This window comes from Nesoenas mayeri, assembly GCF_963082525.1.
Source record: "Nesoenas mayeri genome assembly, chromosome: 1".
Lineage (NCBI taxonomy): Eukaryota > Metazoa > Chordata > Aves > Columbiformes > Columbidae > Nesoenas > Nesoenas mayeri.
The window spans coordinates 86,216,936-86,229,397 of NC_137541.1; the positions used below are offsets into that span (position 1 = coordinate 86,216,936).

General features: G+C 46.7%; 2 protein-coding genes across 2 annotated transcripts in view; one reads left to right on the forward strand and one right to left on the reverse strand.

The window, feature by feature from the left end:
• LOC308042471 (rap1 GTPase-activating protein 1-like) overlaps positions 1–12,462 on the reverse strand; it is a gene marked incomplete at both ends in the record, with an annotated part of 176,513 nt that overhangs the window by 69,295 nt on the left and 94,756 nt on the right. The gene's annotated exons all lie outside the window — the stretch shown is intronic.
• LOC308047906 (rap1 GTPase-activating protein 1-like) overlaps positions 5,727–12,462 on the forward strand; it is a gene marked incomplete at both ends in the record, with an annotated part of 55,422 nt that continues 48,686 nt past the window's right edge. Inside the window, 2 exon segments of the mRNA XM_080356722.1 lie at positions 5,727–5,870; positions 6,127–6,282. Coding sequence (XP_080212848.1) covers positions 5,727–5,870; positions 6,127–6,282 — 300 coding nt within the window.

The following is a 12,462-nucleotide window of genomic DNA, read 5'->3' on the forward strand; positions in this document are numbered from 1 at the left end:
ACTCTGTCTAATGGTGTTTGTCCCACACACACAGTCCAATGGGCTATGAGACACACACACTGTCTAGGGGGGTTTGTGACACACAGGCTGTCCAATGGGGTTTGAGACAGAGATACTGTCCAGGAGCGTTTGTGACAGACACACAGTCCAATGGGGTTTGAGACATAGACACTTTCCAATGGTGTTTGTGAAACACACACTGTCCAATGGGGTTTGTGACACACACGTTGTCTACGTGGTTTGTAACAAGCACACTGTCCAATGGTTTTTGTGACACACACATTATCCAGGGGCGTTAGTGATACACACACTGTCCAACGCGGTTTCTGACCCATACGCTGTCCAGGGGGGTTTGTGACACACATACAGTCCAATGGGTTTTGTGACATACACGCTGTCCAATAGGGTTTTTGACACACACGCTGTCCAATGAGGTTTGAGATAGAGACGCTGTCCAGGAGGGTTTGTGACAGACACACAGTCCAATGGGGTTTGAGAAAGAGACACTGTCCAATGGGGTTTGTGAAACACACACTGGCCAATGGTGTTTGTGACACACACGTTGTCTAACGTGGTTTGTAAAAAGCACACTGTCCAATGGGTTTTGAGACGCACACACCCTATCCAGGGGGGTATTTGACACAAACACAGTCCAACGGGGTTTGCGTCACACACACTTTCCAATGGGGTTAGTGACAAACAGGCTGTCAAGGGTTGTTAGTGACATACACGCTGTCAATGGGGTTTATTACACACATGCTGTCCAGGGGATTTGTGACACGCATACTGTCCAATGGGGTTTGTGAAATACACGCTGTCCAATAGTGGTTTTGACACACACGCTGTTCAATGGGGTTTCTTATACACACTCTGTCCAATGGGATTTGTGACACACACACTGTCCAATGGGGCTTGTGACACACACACAATTAAATGGGATTTGAGACAGACACACTGTCTAATGGTGTTTGTCACACACACACAGTCCAATGGGGTTTGAGACACACACACTGTCTAGGGGGGTTTGTGACACACTCGCTGTCCAATGGGGTTTGAGAGAGAGACACTGTCCAGGGGTGATTGTGACAGACACACAGTCCAATGGAGTTTGAGACAGAGACACTGTCTAATGGGGATTGTAACACACAGACAGTCCAATGGGGTTTGAGACATAGACACTGTCCAATGGTGTTTGTGAAACACACACTGTCCAATGGGGTTTGTGACACACACGTTGTCTACGTGGTTTGTAACAACCACACTGTCCAATGGTTTTTGTGACACACACATTATCCAGGGGCGTTTGTGAAACACGCTGTCCAACGCGGTTTCTGACACACACTTTCCAACGGGGTTTTTGACAGACACGCTCTCCCATGGGGCTTGTGACACACACAGAGTCCAAATGGGTTTGTGACACACAGACTGTCCAATGGGGTTTGTGACACACACCCTGTCCAGGGGCGTTTGTGAAGCAGATGCTGTCCAATGGGTTTTTGTCACACAAACGGTCCATGGCAGTTTGTGACACACACAGTGTCCAAGGGGGTTTGTGACACACATACTGTCCAATGAGATTTGTGACAGACACGCTGTCCAGAAGTGTTTGTGACTCACACGCTGTACAATGGTGTTAGAGACACACACACGGTCCAGGAGGTGTTCTGACACACACACTGTCCAAAGGAGTTTCTAACACACATTGTCCAATGGGGTTTGTGACACACACACACTGTCCAATGGGATCTGTGACACACATACTGTCCAATGAGGTTTGTTACACACACGCTGTCCAGGGGGGTTTGTGACACACACGCTGTCCAATGGGGTTTGTGACACAGACGCTGTCCAATCGGGTTTCTGACGCACACTCTTTCCAATTGGGTTTGTGACACACACACAGTCCGGGGGGGTTGTGACATACACACACAGTCCAATGGTGTTTGTGACACACACACTGTCCAATGTGGTTTGTGACACACACTCTGTCTAGGGGATGTGTGGCATACACGCTGTCCAATGGGGTTTGCGACACACACGCAGTCCAAAGGGACGTTGTGACACGCACACAGTCCAATGGTGTTTGTGACTCACATGCACTTCAGTGGGGTTTGTCACACACACACACAGTCCAATGGGGTTTGAGACACACATACTGTCCAATGAGGTTTGTTACACACACGCTGTCCAGGAGGGTTTGTGACACACACACTGTCTATGGGGGTTTGTGATATACTCGCTGTCCAATGGGGTTTGAGACAGAGACACTGTCACGGGGGTTTGTGACACACACACAGTCTTATGGGGTTTGAGACAGAGACACAGTCCAATGGTGTTTCTGAATCACACACTGTCCAATGGGGTTTGTGACACACACACTGTAAAATGGGGTTTGTTACACACCCACTGTCCAGTGGTGTTTGTTGACACACAGACTGTCCAGGGGGGTTGTGACACATGCTGTCTAACGGCGATTTTGACACACACGCTGTCCAATGGTGTTTCTGAAACACACACTGTCCAAAAGTGTTTGTGACACACAAACAGTTAAATGGCGTTTGAGACACACAGTCTAATGGTTTTTGTCAGAAAGACACAGTCCATTGAGTTTGAGACACACACACTGTCTAGGGAGGTTTGCGACACACTCGCTGTCCAATGGGATTTGAGATAGAGACACTGTCCAGGGGAGTTCGTGACACACACATAGTCCTTTTCGGTTTGAGACAGACACACTTTCAAATGGGGTTTTTGACACACACACTGTCCAATTGGTTTTGTGTCACACACGTTCTCTAAACTGGTTTATGACAACCTCACTTTCCAATGGCTTTTGTGACACAGACACTGTCCAGGGGATGTCTGGGGCACAAACACTATCCAATGGGGTTTGTGACACACACAGAGTCCAATGGTGTTTGTGACACACACACTGTCCAATGGTGTTTCTGACACACACGCTGTCCAGAGGGGTTTGTGACACACACTTTGTCCAATGGGGTTTGTGACACACACTCTCCAATGAGGTTTGAGTCCCACACCCTGTCCAATGGGGTTTGAGACACACACGCCGTTCAAAGGGGTTTGTGACACACACACAGTCCAATGTTCTGTGTCACACACTCGCTCTCCACTCGAGTCTGTGACACACACGCTTTCCATTGTGGTTTGTGACACACACACAGTCCAACGGGGTTTGTGACACACACACATTCCAACGGAGTTTGTGACTGACATGCTGTCCAATGGGGAATGTGTCACACAGACGGTCCATGGCGGTTTGTGAGACACCCAGTGTCCAAGGGGTTTTGTGACACACAAAATGTTCAAGGGGAATTCTGACACACACCCTGTCCATGGGGGTTTTTGACACACACTGAAATTTGACTGTGTATGTGTCACAAACCCAATTGGACAGCGTGTGTATCGCTAAGCGGCTAAGTGCTCGGCAAGTAAGCTACCACGAGGCATGTCGTACGGAGAAAATACCAACAGATCCTCGGTCCACACATTGTTTCTGATACATGCTTGAACGCAATACGTTCCTGCACGCTGTGGCGTGAGAAATGCAGGACTGGGCAACGTCGTGCAACACGCGGAACGTTGAAAACAAACGGCGCAGCTGTGCACTCACTCCAGCTTAAGAACAAATGGAGCCCGCACCAAGGCACACGCATGTGGACAGACAGTGGTTTGTAGACACAAACGCTTTCACGCACACGGTCGTCCAAGTACAGGGACATATCTGCAGGTACCCTCCAAAAGAATATTCTCGTGCAGCCACGTATGCGTGTTGCAGTACGCCAACCATCAACGGACGTGTTTACCCTCAAGCACGTCGGTACGCTTCGCTTACGTCTTTCTGCCCATAGATGGGAGTGGGCGCACTTGCGGATGTGTGCATATGTGTGGCCAGGCGTTTGCTTACGCATCAGTTTGTGAAAAGGTAGGTGCTTTTCTCTAGCTGCGTTCGCGTGCACGAGGTGGTGGGTGCACATACCTGGGAGCATGTGGAAAGATTTCTGCTTGGTTTTCAGTGGGGAATCGTGTGTGTTCCCGTGGACAAACAGAAGGCGTAGCAACTAGGTTCCGGCGCAGAAAACGCAAGTTTTCCCATGCGCTCTCTTTCTCTCCCTATAGCGAGTCTTGTATAGAAACCGCTAAGCCTGCGATCCGCAAGTAAACTGCCACGAAGCATGCCATACGGAGAGAATACCAACAGATCCTCGGTCCACACATTGTTTCTGATACAGGCTTGAACGCAAATACGTTCGTGCTGCTGTGGCATGAAAGACGTCCGTCAGAATATGTGATTGCGCGCACCGGTGAAATTGCTTGGTTAATCCATTCAATCCTGGTGTGCGGGGTTTTGAGAACTGGCTCTGTGGAGTCGTCTGCGGAAATGCCGCTGTCGGAACACGCACACTCGGTTGTTTACCAAAATATAGGCAGACGCCTTTTACCACGTCGTTTAGCATGCAGAGCGGTACGTCTGTTCCGAAGAGACAACGGAAATGCGTGTGCACGCATAGAAGAAAAACCCGACCAGGTGCCTTTTTGTGTGAACATGAAACAGCCGTCTATACACTCGCAGACACGCGAACGTGCATCAATGCAGTCACACAGCCACCAGCTTTTGAGCACAGGCTCTGCTGGTTTTGGCACTCTTCAGGCACACTCCTGAAAGCCGCGCACGCTGCTGTTCATACGCTAAATGGCGTCTTCGGAAACATTTCTCCGGTCGATCTACAGCTCTGATTTCTTCTCGTGTTACTGAGAAATGTCAGCGCAGGGAATCCGTCTCTGTCGAGCACACGTCAATCCCTCTTCGGTTTTCCCCTCTAGACTCTGCCTTGATGATTTCCCTGGTCTCTCTTCACTGGAGCAGTCATGGCTGTGCTGTGTTACACACAGGCACAGCCAAAGCACACCAAGTGTCGAGAGGCACACTCCGCTGAGCTCAACACTAGCACAGATGCACATGTGCGACGAAATCAGCTCACATGCTTGTGGAGAGAAAGACATGGACCCACACGCGTGCAGAGCGACGGATAGATACAGCAGGCGCTAACGAGCACAGACTGACTTACACGCAGACTGTCCCCACACCAACAGGGACCGCTCTGCAAGTATCCTAGACGTTGATTATCGAATCAACCACACTGACCTGTGCCAAACTCCCAGACACTTACACGCAAGACACAATCTCTCTGACAAGCACACAAGTGTTTGCTCTCAGCTATAGATCAGGGACAATCCTGCGCAGTGCGCCCTGTTGCTCTTTCGCTTTAAGGCATGGTGTTTCTTTTCTCTTCTGGTGTCTCAATCTGACCCACAGTGGCAGCAGAGAATAATTTTATTTGACTGTGCGAATGTAAGTTTGTTTCACAATAATAGGGGTCAGTATTGTTTCAGTCTCTTTCTGTGGGGTAGCCTGTCCTTTTGGTAGTTCTAAAATACGGTTTGTGTTTCTCAGAAGAATGCCAAATAAAGTAGCTCCTTTGAGGATTCCTGGTTTAGCTTCATAGCTTTTAGCGAGCATGTTCATCAGCAGAAACATTGTGCTGCTTCAGGCAGTGCATTTGTTTTGAGAAGATGTGATGCCCCACTATCAGTGATTTCTTAAAATCACCTTTGATAATATTGATGTACCAAGGTACTGTTACTGATATATTTTCATTTCTTTCCACTTCCTCATCTCTGTCCTGCCTTATCTATGGTGTGGTATGGATTTGCTCAGGTTTCGGGGAGGCTTGGATGTCACTAGATGTCAAACGGGCACTGAGTCAGTGTATACAAATTTCCGAGGCAAGGAGATCATGTTTCATATGTCTACAAAGCTGCCCTTCACAGAGGGAGATTCCCAGCAGGTATTGGAAGGGGAACTAAGGAATTCAGTTGTGTGGCTAAGAGGGGAGGGGTATTCAATGTGGGGCTAGTTAGAGGGGCGAATGCCTAATTGCATAACAGTGGGAATTATAGCTGGAGTAATGGTAAAACTAATTGATGAGGGGTTTGGTTCAACAGATGGACTGAAGATGTTAAATAGACTGGTATTTAAGGGCCCATTGTACTGTTCTACTCTTTTTCACCTGCCTTCTCACTTTATTATTTTTCTGTCTCTAGCTTCAGCGGAAGCGTCACATTGGGAATGACATTGTAGCCATCATCTTCCAGGATGAAAGCACACCTTTTGTCCCTGATATGATTGCTTCTAATTTCCTACACGCTTATGTGGTAGTTCAGCTCACTCATGACACAACTGGGGACACTTTCTACAAGGTGAACAGAGCCAATAGATTCCTCTGTACTGATTTGCTGATATTGATCCTTGAAGTGGAAACCTGTTCTTGGGCTTTTGGAAGAGGTGCGGATTCAGCCAGCTGTCATCCTAACAGCTCTGCTTGCACTTTTAGCAAACTTGATCAATATGGAATATTAATGGTATTTATTTCTTTGGATCAATTTTCAGTGAAAGGCAATAATTAGATCTATTACCAGTAGACCTAGAAATCCAGTAGCTGCCACCATCTCTCCTTGCCCTTCACACACTCTCTGTTCTCTGACCAGGAGTCTCCAGTCTGCTATGCTGTTCTCTATTCTATAGGTTCACATAGGTCCTCCCTATTTAGTGTGGTTGCTGCTATTTAGCAATCTCTGTTCATGTTTGTTGAGTATTCAGATTTCATAAATACATTTTTATCTGGATGGGGCTAGGAGGTGAGGCTGACAAAGACCAAGATTCTGGAATGCAAGTGTTTTACTGCAGGACTGCTTAGTGCCTCTACCTAGCAAACAGAAAATGAAAGAGTAATTCAATCAATTTATTAAGAATCTACACATGGAACTAGAATATACTTGTATGTTTTTCAAAGGGGCTGATGAATTTCTGAAGCTTAAAGCTTGGGAATTGAAGCAGGACAAATTCAGATTTTTTGTTGTTGTTGTTGTTTACATCAAAGAGCACAAGGAAAAATTTATGCCATTTTGGGGGATGTATTGCTTGCATCATATAAGTCAGGTAAAACTCATTCACCTAACTGAAAGCTATGTCTGCATTGCTCATGCTGCAGAGCACAGCGCTGAGAGGTTGCCCTGCCGGAGACTGCAGCTCAGATGCAGCTGGTTGGCCTAATCTATGGAATTCAAACCAGCTACATCTGCTTCAGGGGATCCCAGAACAGGATTCCCATCTGTCAGGGAAGTGCTACCTGTTTGGGCCCTCCAGTTGAAAGAAGCTCTACTAGAAAACCAATTCCCTGTCTGCAGCTTTTGCACACAGCTCTTTCACTGTAACATGACTCTGTATGGATGCCTATGTAACTTTATGCTCAACTTTCAGTCATGTTGAGAGAGAAGAAAATATACAGAAACTCAGGTTCTGTGATGTTTCTATTGTAGAAACATTTTAATCAAAGTGCTATGTCTCGTATTATGTAGAAATGTTGATTTGGTCCTTATGCCTTGGAAATCTACAAGAACACCGAGAATATAAAAATTTGGACAGGATACCCATCTCTTTTCCCACCAACAAGTGTGCTGGGAGTGGAGTAACCACCTTCTATTGTTCCTTGTGCTATGGGGAGCCTGGTATATATGATAGCTTCATATTGATCAGGGACATAGCACAAGGAACATTGATAGCTTCATGTTGATGAGGGGCATAGGGTCCTAGTTCTTGTCTTGCTTTCTGTTTTATAGGGCACAGAAATTTACTGGATTTCATTTAATGACATGAGAAAGAGCTGGGGAAGGTTACCGTTTGTCTTGTCTCTTCCTACTATTGTTTTCATCTTTCCCTGTCTGCAATGCCATTGTTTTGGTTACTGTAATAGGGTTGCCTGTATCATTTAATGAAATAGTCCCAGTCAGGACCCTAGAGCCAATGCAGGATTTTCTGTAAAGGCTTTTCAAAAGGGCGTTTAACTCATTCTGCCTTGAGAATATTCTAGTACTTAAGAGACTGAAGGAAAATTTTTTTCCATCCATTTTCCCATTTACTTAAGCTTTAGTGCCTTGTGGTTAAATTGGAATATTAATGGCATTTATTTATTTGAATCAATTTTTGCAATGAGAAAATTAAAATCATAGAATGTCCTGAGTTGGAAGGGACCCACAGGGATCATCGAGTCCATCTCCTCCTGTTCCTGCATATGACAACCCCACAGTTCACATTGTATGCCTGATGGCACTGTCTAGTCTTTTCTTGAATATTGACAGGCTGTGACACCTCCCTCGGGAGCCTGTTCCAATGCTCCACTACCCTCTGGGTGAAGAACCTTTTCCTCATGTCCAACCTGAACCTCCTCTGGCACATCTTCCTGCTATTCCCTTGGGTTCTGTCATTGGTCACCAGAGAGAAGAGATCAGTGCCTGCCCCTCCTTCTCCCCTTGTGAGGAAGCTGTAGAGCCTCCCCTCTGTTCTGTCCCAACAGATGGGATGAGGGATGAGTTAACTCTGAATGCGACACACGCCCTGACTCAACAGATGAGACCAGGTGTGAGTTAACTGTCGGTTAATTCTGTGCGGTTATGTGAAGTGAATGACAGACAATCACTCCAGGGGTCCAATTCAGTTATGAGTTTTACTAAAAGTATGTGTTGGAATACTAGTTACAGCAAATAGTGGCTTTGCAAAAATAGTTTATGATATCACAGAACTTATCAATACATTAACAGCAAGAGTCCTACTACGAGCCATGTATTGGCAACCATTAGTAGCTATAATATGGGACTTAGAAGAATCCAACAGCAGAGCTTAAGATAATGTTACTCTTATATGTTCAAAAGGAAGAGAGAGAGAAAAAGAGTGGTACAGAGGGAAGGAAAACTAAGGTGTAAGAGAGAGAGAAAGAGAGTAATATATCACCATTCACAGAAGGAGAGACAAAGAAATGGGGGTATAGAAAAAAGGAGAGACGGAAAGAGCAGAGAGAAAGGAAGAAAAAAACAGATGAGGGATCCAGTCACTCTTAGGGCTCCACAGCGTGGATGATGAGATGTGTGTATGCCCTCCGGTGTCCCGCAGCGAGGATGCTGGGGTTTGTAGTTTAGGAGGGCAGCATCCTCCGATGTCTAGTCTAGTTCCCGTGGTGAGGCTGGTGGGCTGAGGGTCCTCAGGGTGGTGGATTCCCTATCAGTGCTGTTTTAAGCGAGCTTTTTTTATAGCCCTCCGAGTAGAGAAGAGTCTGCGGAGGAAAGGGGTGATTGCGAAAGATCGACAAGTCTCGACAAATCCGGGGCCATGTTGAAGGGTCTGAGCTTTTCCCCTTTGTTTGCAGGACTGGGCAACGTCGTCCTTCACACTCCAGTGGGGTTTGAGACACACACACTGTCTAGGGGGTTTGTGAGACACATACTGTCCGACGCGTTTTGTGACACACAGGCTGTCCGGGGGGGTTGTGACACACACACGCTGTCCAATGGAGTTTGTGAAAATCATGCTTTCTAAAGGGGTGTGTGATACACACACAGTCCCATGGGGTTTGCGACACACAGGCTGTCTAGGTGGTTTGTTTCACGCTGTTTACTGGAGTTATTAACACACACACTGTCCAATGGGGTTTGTGACACACACACGCTGTCCAATGGAGTTTGTGACAAACACACAGTGTCCAAAGGGCTTTGTGACACACAAGCTGTCCAGGGGGTTTGTGACACACAGACGTTTTCCAAAGATGTTTGTGACACACATATTGTCCAATGCGCTTTTGACCTGCACACAGTCCAGGCGGGATTTTGACAATCACAGGGCCAATGGGTTTTGTGACACACACAAAGTCCAAATGGGTTTGAGATACACAAACTGTCTAGGGTGTTTGAGACACACACACTGTCCATGGAGGTTTGTAACACACACGCTGTCCAATAGGGTTTATGACACACACACTGTCCAATGGGCTTTTTGACACTGTCCAGGGGGGTTTGCGACAAACACACTGTCCAATGGGGTATGTGACACACACACACTGCAATGGGGTTTGAGACACAAACACTATCTAGGGGGTTTGTGACACACACACACTGTCCAATAGGCTTTTGACACACACACTGTCCAGGGGGGTTTTTGACAAACACGCTGTCCCATGGGGTTTGTGACACACACAGAGTCCAATAGGGTTTGCGACAGACACACTGTCCAATGGGGTTTGTGACACACAGTCCAGTGGGGTTTGAGGCACACATGCTGTCTATGGGGATTTTGACACATATGCTGTCCAATGGGGTTGGTGACACACACACTGTCTAGGATGTTTGTGACACCCACACTATCCATGGGGTTTTGTGACACACAAACTGCCCAATGGGATTGTGACACACACACACACTGTCAAATGGGGTTTGTGACACACATTGTCAAAAGGGTTTTCTGACACACACATTCTCCAGGGGTGTTTGTGCCACACACGATTTCCAATGGGGTTTATGACACACACACTGTGCAATGAGGTTTGTGACAAGCACACTGTCCAATGGGGTTTCTGAAACACACACACTGTCCAAAGGAGTTTGTGACACACAAACTGTCCAATGGGGTTTGTGACACACACATAATCCAAAGGGGTTTGTGAGACATAGGCTGTCCATGGGGGTTCGTAACACACACACTGTCCAATGGGGTATGTGACTCACACACACTCCAGTGGGGTTTGAGACACACACACTGTCCATTCGGTTTTGTGACACACACGCTCTCCTATGGGGTTTGTGACACACACACTGTCCAATGGGTTTTTGTACACACAAACTGTCCAGGGGGGGTTGTGACACATATGCTGTCCAATGGGATTAGAGACACTCATGCTGTCTAAAAGGGTTTGTGACACACACACAGTCCAATGGGGTTTTCCACAGACACAATGTCCAATGGGGTTTGTGACACACATGCTGTCCAATGGGGTCTGTGACACACACACTGTCGAATGGGGTTTGTGAGACAAACATGCTATCCAATTGGGTTTGTGACACACACATGCTGTCCTATTGTGTTTATGACACACACACTGTTCAATAGGTTTTGTGACACACACAATGTCCGTGGAGGTTTGTGACTCACACTCTGTGCAATCGGGTTTGTGACACACACACAGTCTAATGGTGTTTGTGACACACACACTTTCCAATGGTGTGCGTGACACACACACACTGTCCAAAGGGGTTTGTGACACACATGTTGTCAAATAGGTTTTGTGAGACACACACTCTCCGGGCTGGTTTGTGACACACACGATTTCCAATGGGGTTTGTGACACACACACTGTCCAAAGGGTTTTGTGACACACACAGAGTCCAATGGGGTTTGCGACAGACACACGATGTCTATGGGGTTTTTGACACAGACGCTGTTTAATGGGGTTTGTGACACAAACACTGTGGAATGGGGTTTGTGAAACACACATGAAGTCTAACTGGGTTTGTGACACACGAAACTGTCCAATGGGATTTGTGACACACACATGCTGTCCTATTGGGTTTGTGACACACACACTGTCCAATGGTGTTTGTGACACACACTCTGTCCAAAGGGTTTTGTGACACAAAAGTTGTCAAATGGGCTTTGTAACACACAAACTCTCCAGTGGGTTTTGTAATACACACGATTTCCAATGGGGTTTATGACACACACTCTGTCCAATGAGGTTTGTGACAAACACACTGTCCAATGGGTTTGTGACACGCACATGCTGTCCTATTGGGTTTGTGACACAAACACACTGTCCAATAGGGTTTGTAACACACACACTGTCCAATGGAATTAGTGACACACACACTGTCCAAAGGGGTTTGTGAAACACACATTGTCAAATGGGGTTGTGACACACACACACTGTCCAAAGGAGTTTGTGACACAGGCGCTGTCCAATGGGGTTTGTAACAAGCACACTGTCCAGAAGGGTTTGTGACACACACACTATCCAGTGGTGTTTGTGACACACACACTGTCCAATGGGATCTGTGAAACACACGTTTTCCAAACGGGTTTCTGACACACATACTGTCCAATGCGCTTTTGACACACACACTGTCCAGGGGAGGTGTAACAAACACAGTGTCCAATGGGGTTTGTGACACATACACTGCCTAACGGCTTTTGTGACATACACACTGTCCGGGGGGGGTTGTGACACAATACTTCCCAATGGGGTTTGTGACACACATATGCTGTCCTACTGGGTTTGTGACACACACACTCTCCAATGGGGTTTGTGACACACAGTCCACTTTGGTTTGAGACACAAAGGCTGTCTATGGGATTTTTGACACACACGCTGTTCAATGGGGTTTGCGACTGTCCTGGTTTTGTTAAAAACAAGTTTCTCTTTCAGTGAATTTTGCCTGTCAGCTAAAGCCTTCATATTAACTGCATTTTCCTGGAGAACCAGACACATGTTTTGGTAAAACCTAGCAATGGAATGCAAACTTATTGATAAGCATGGATGGACATCTCGCGAGAGGGGCGAC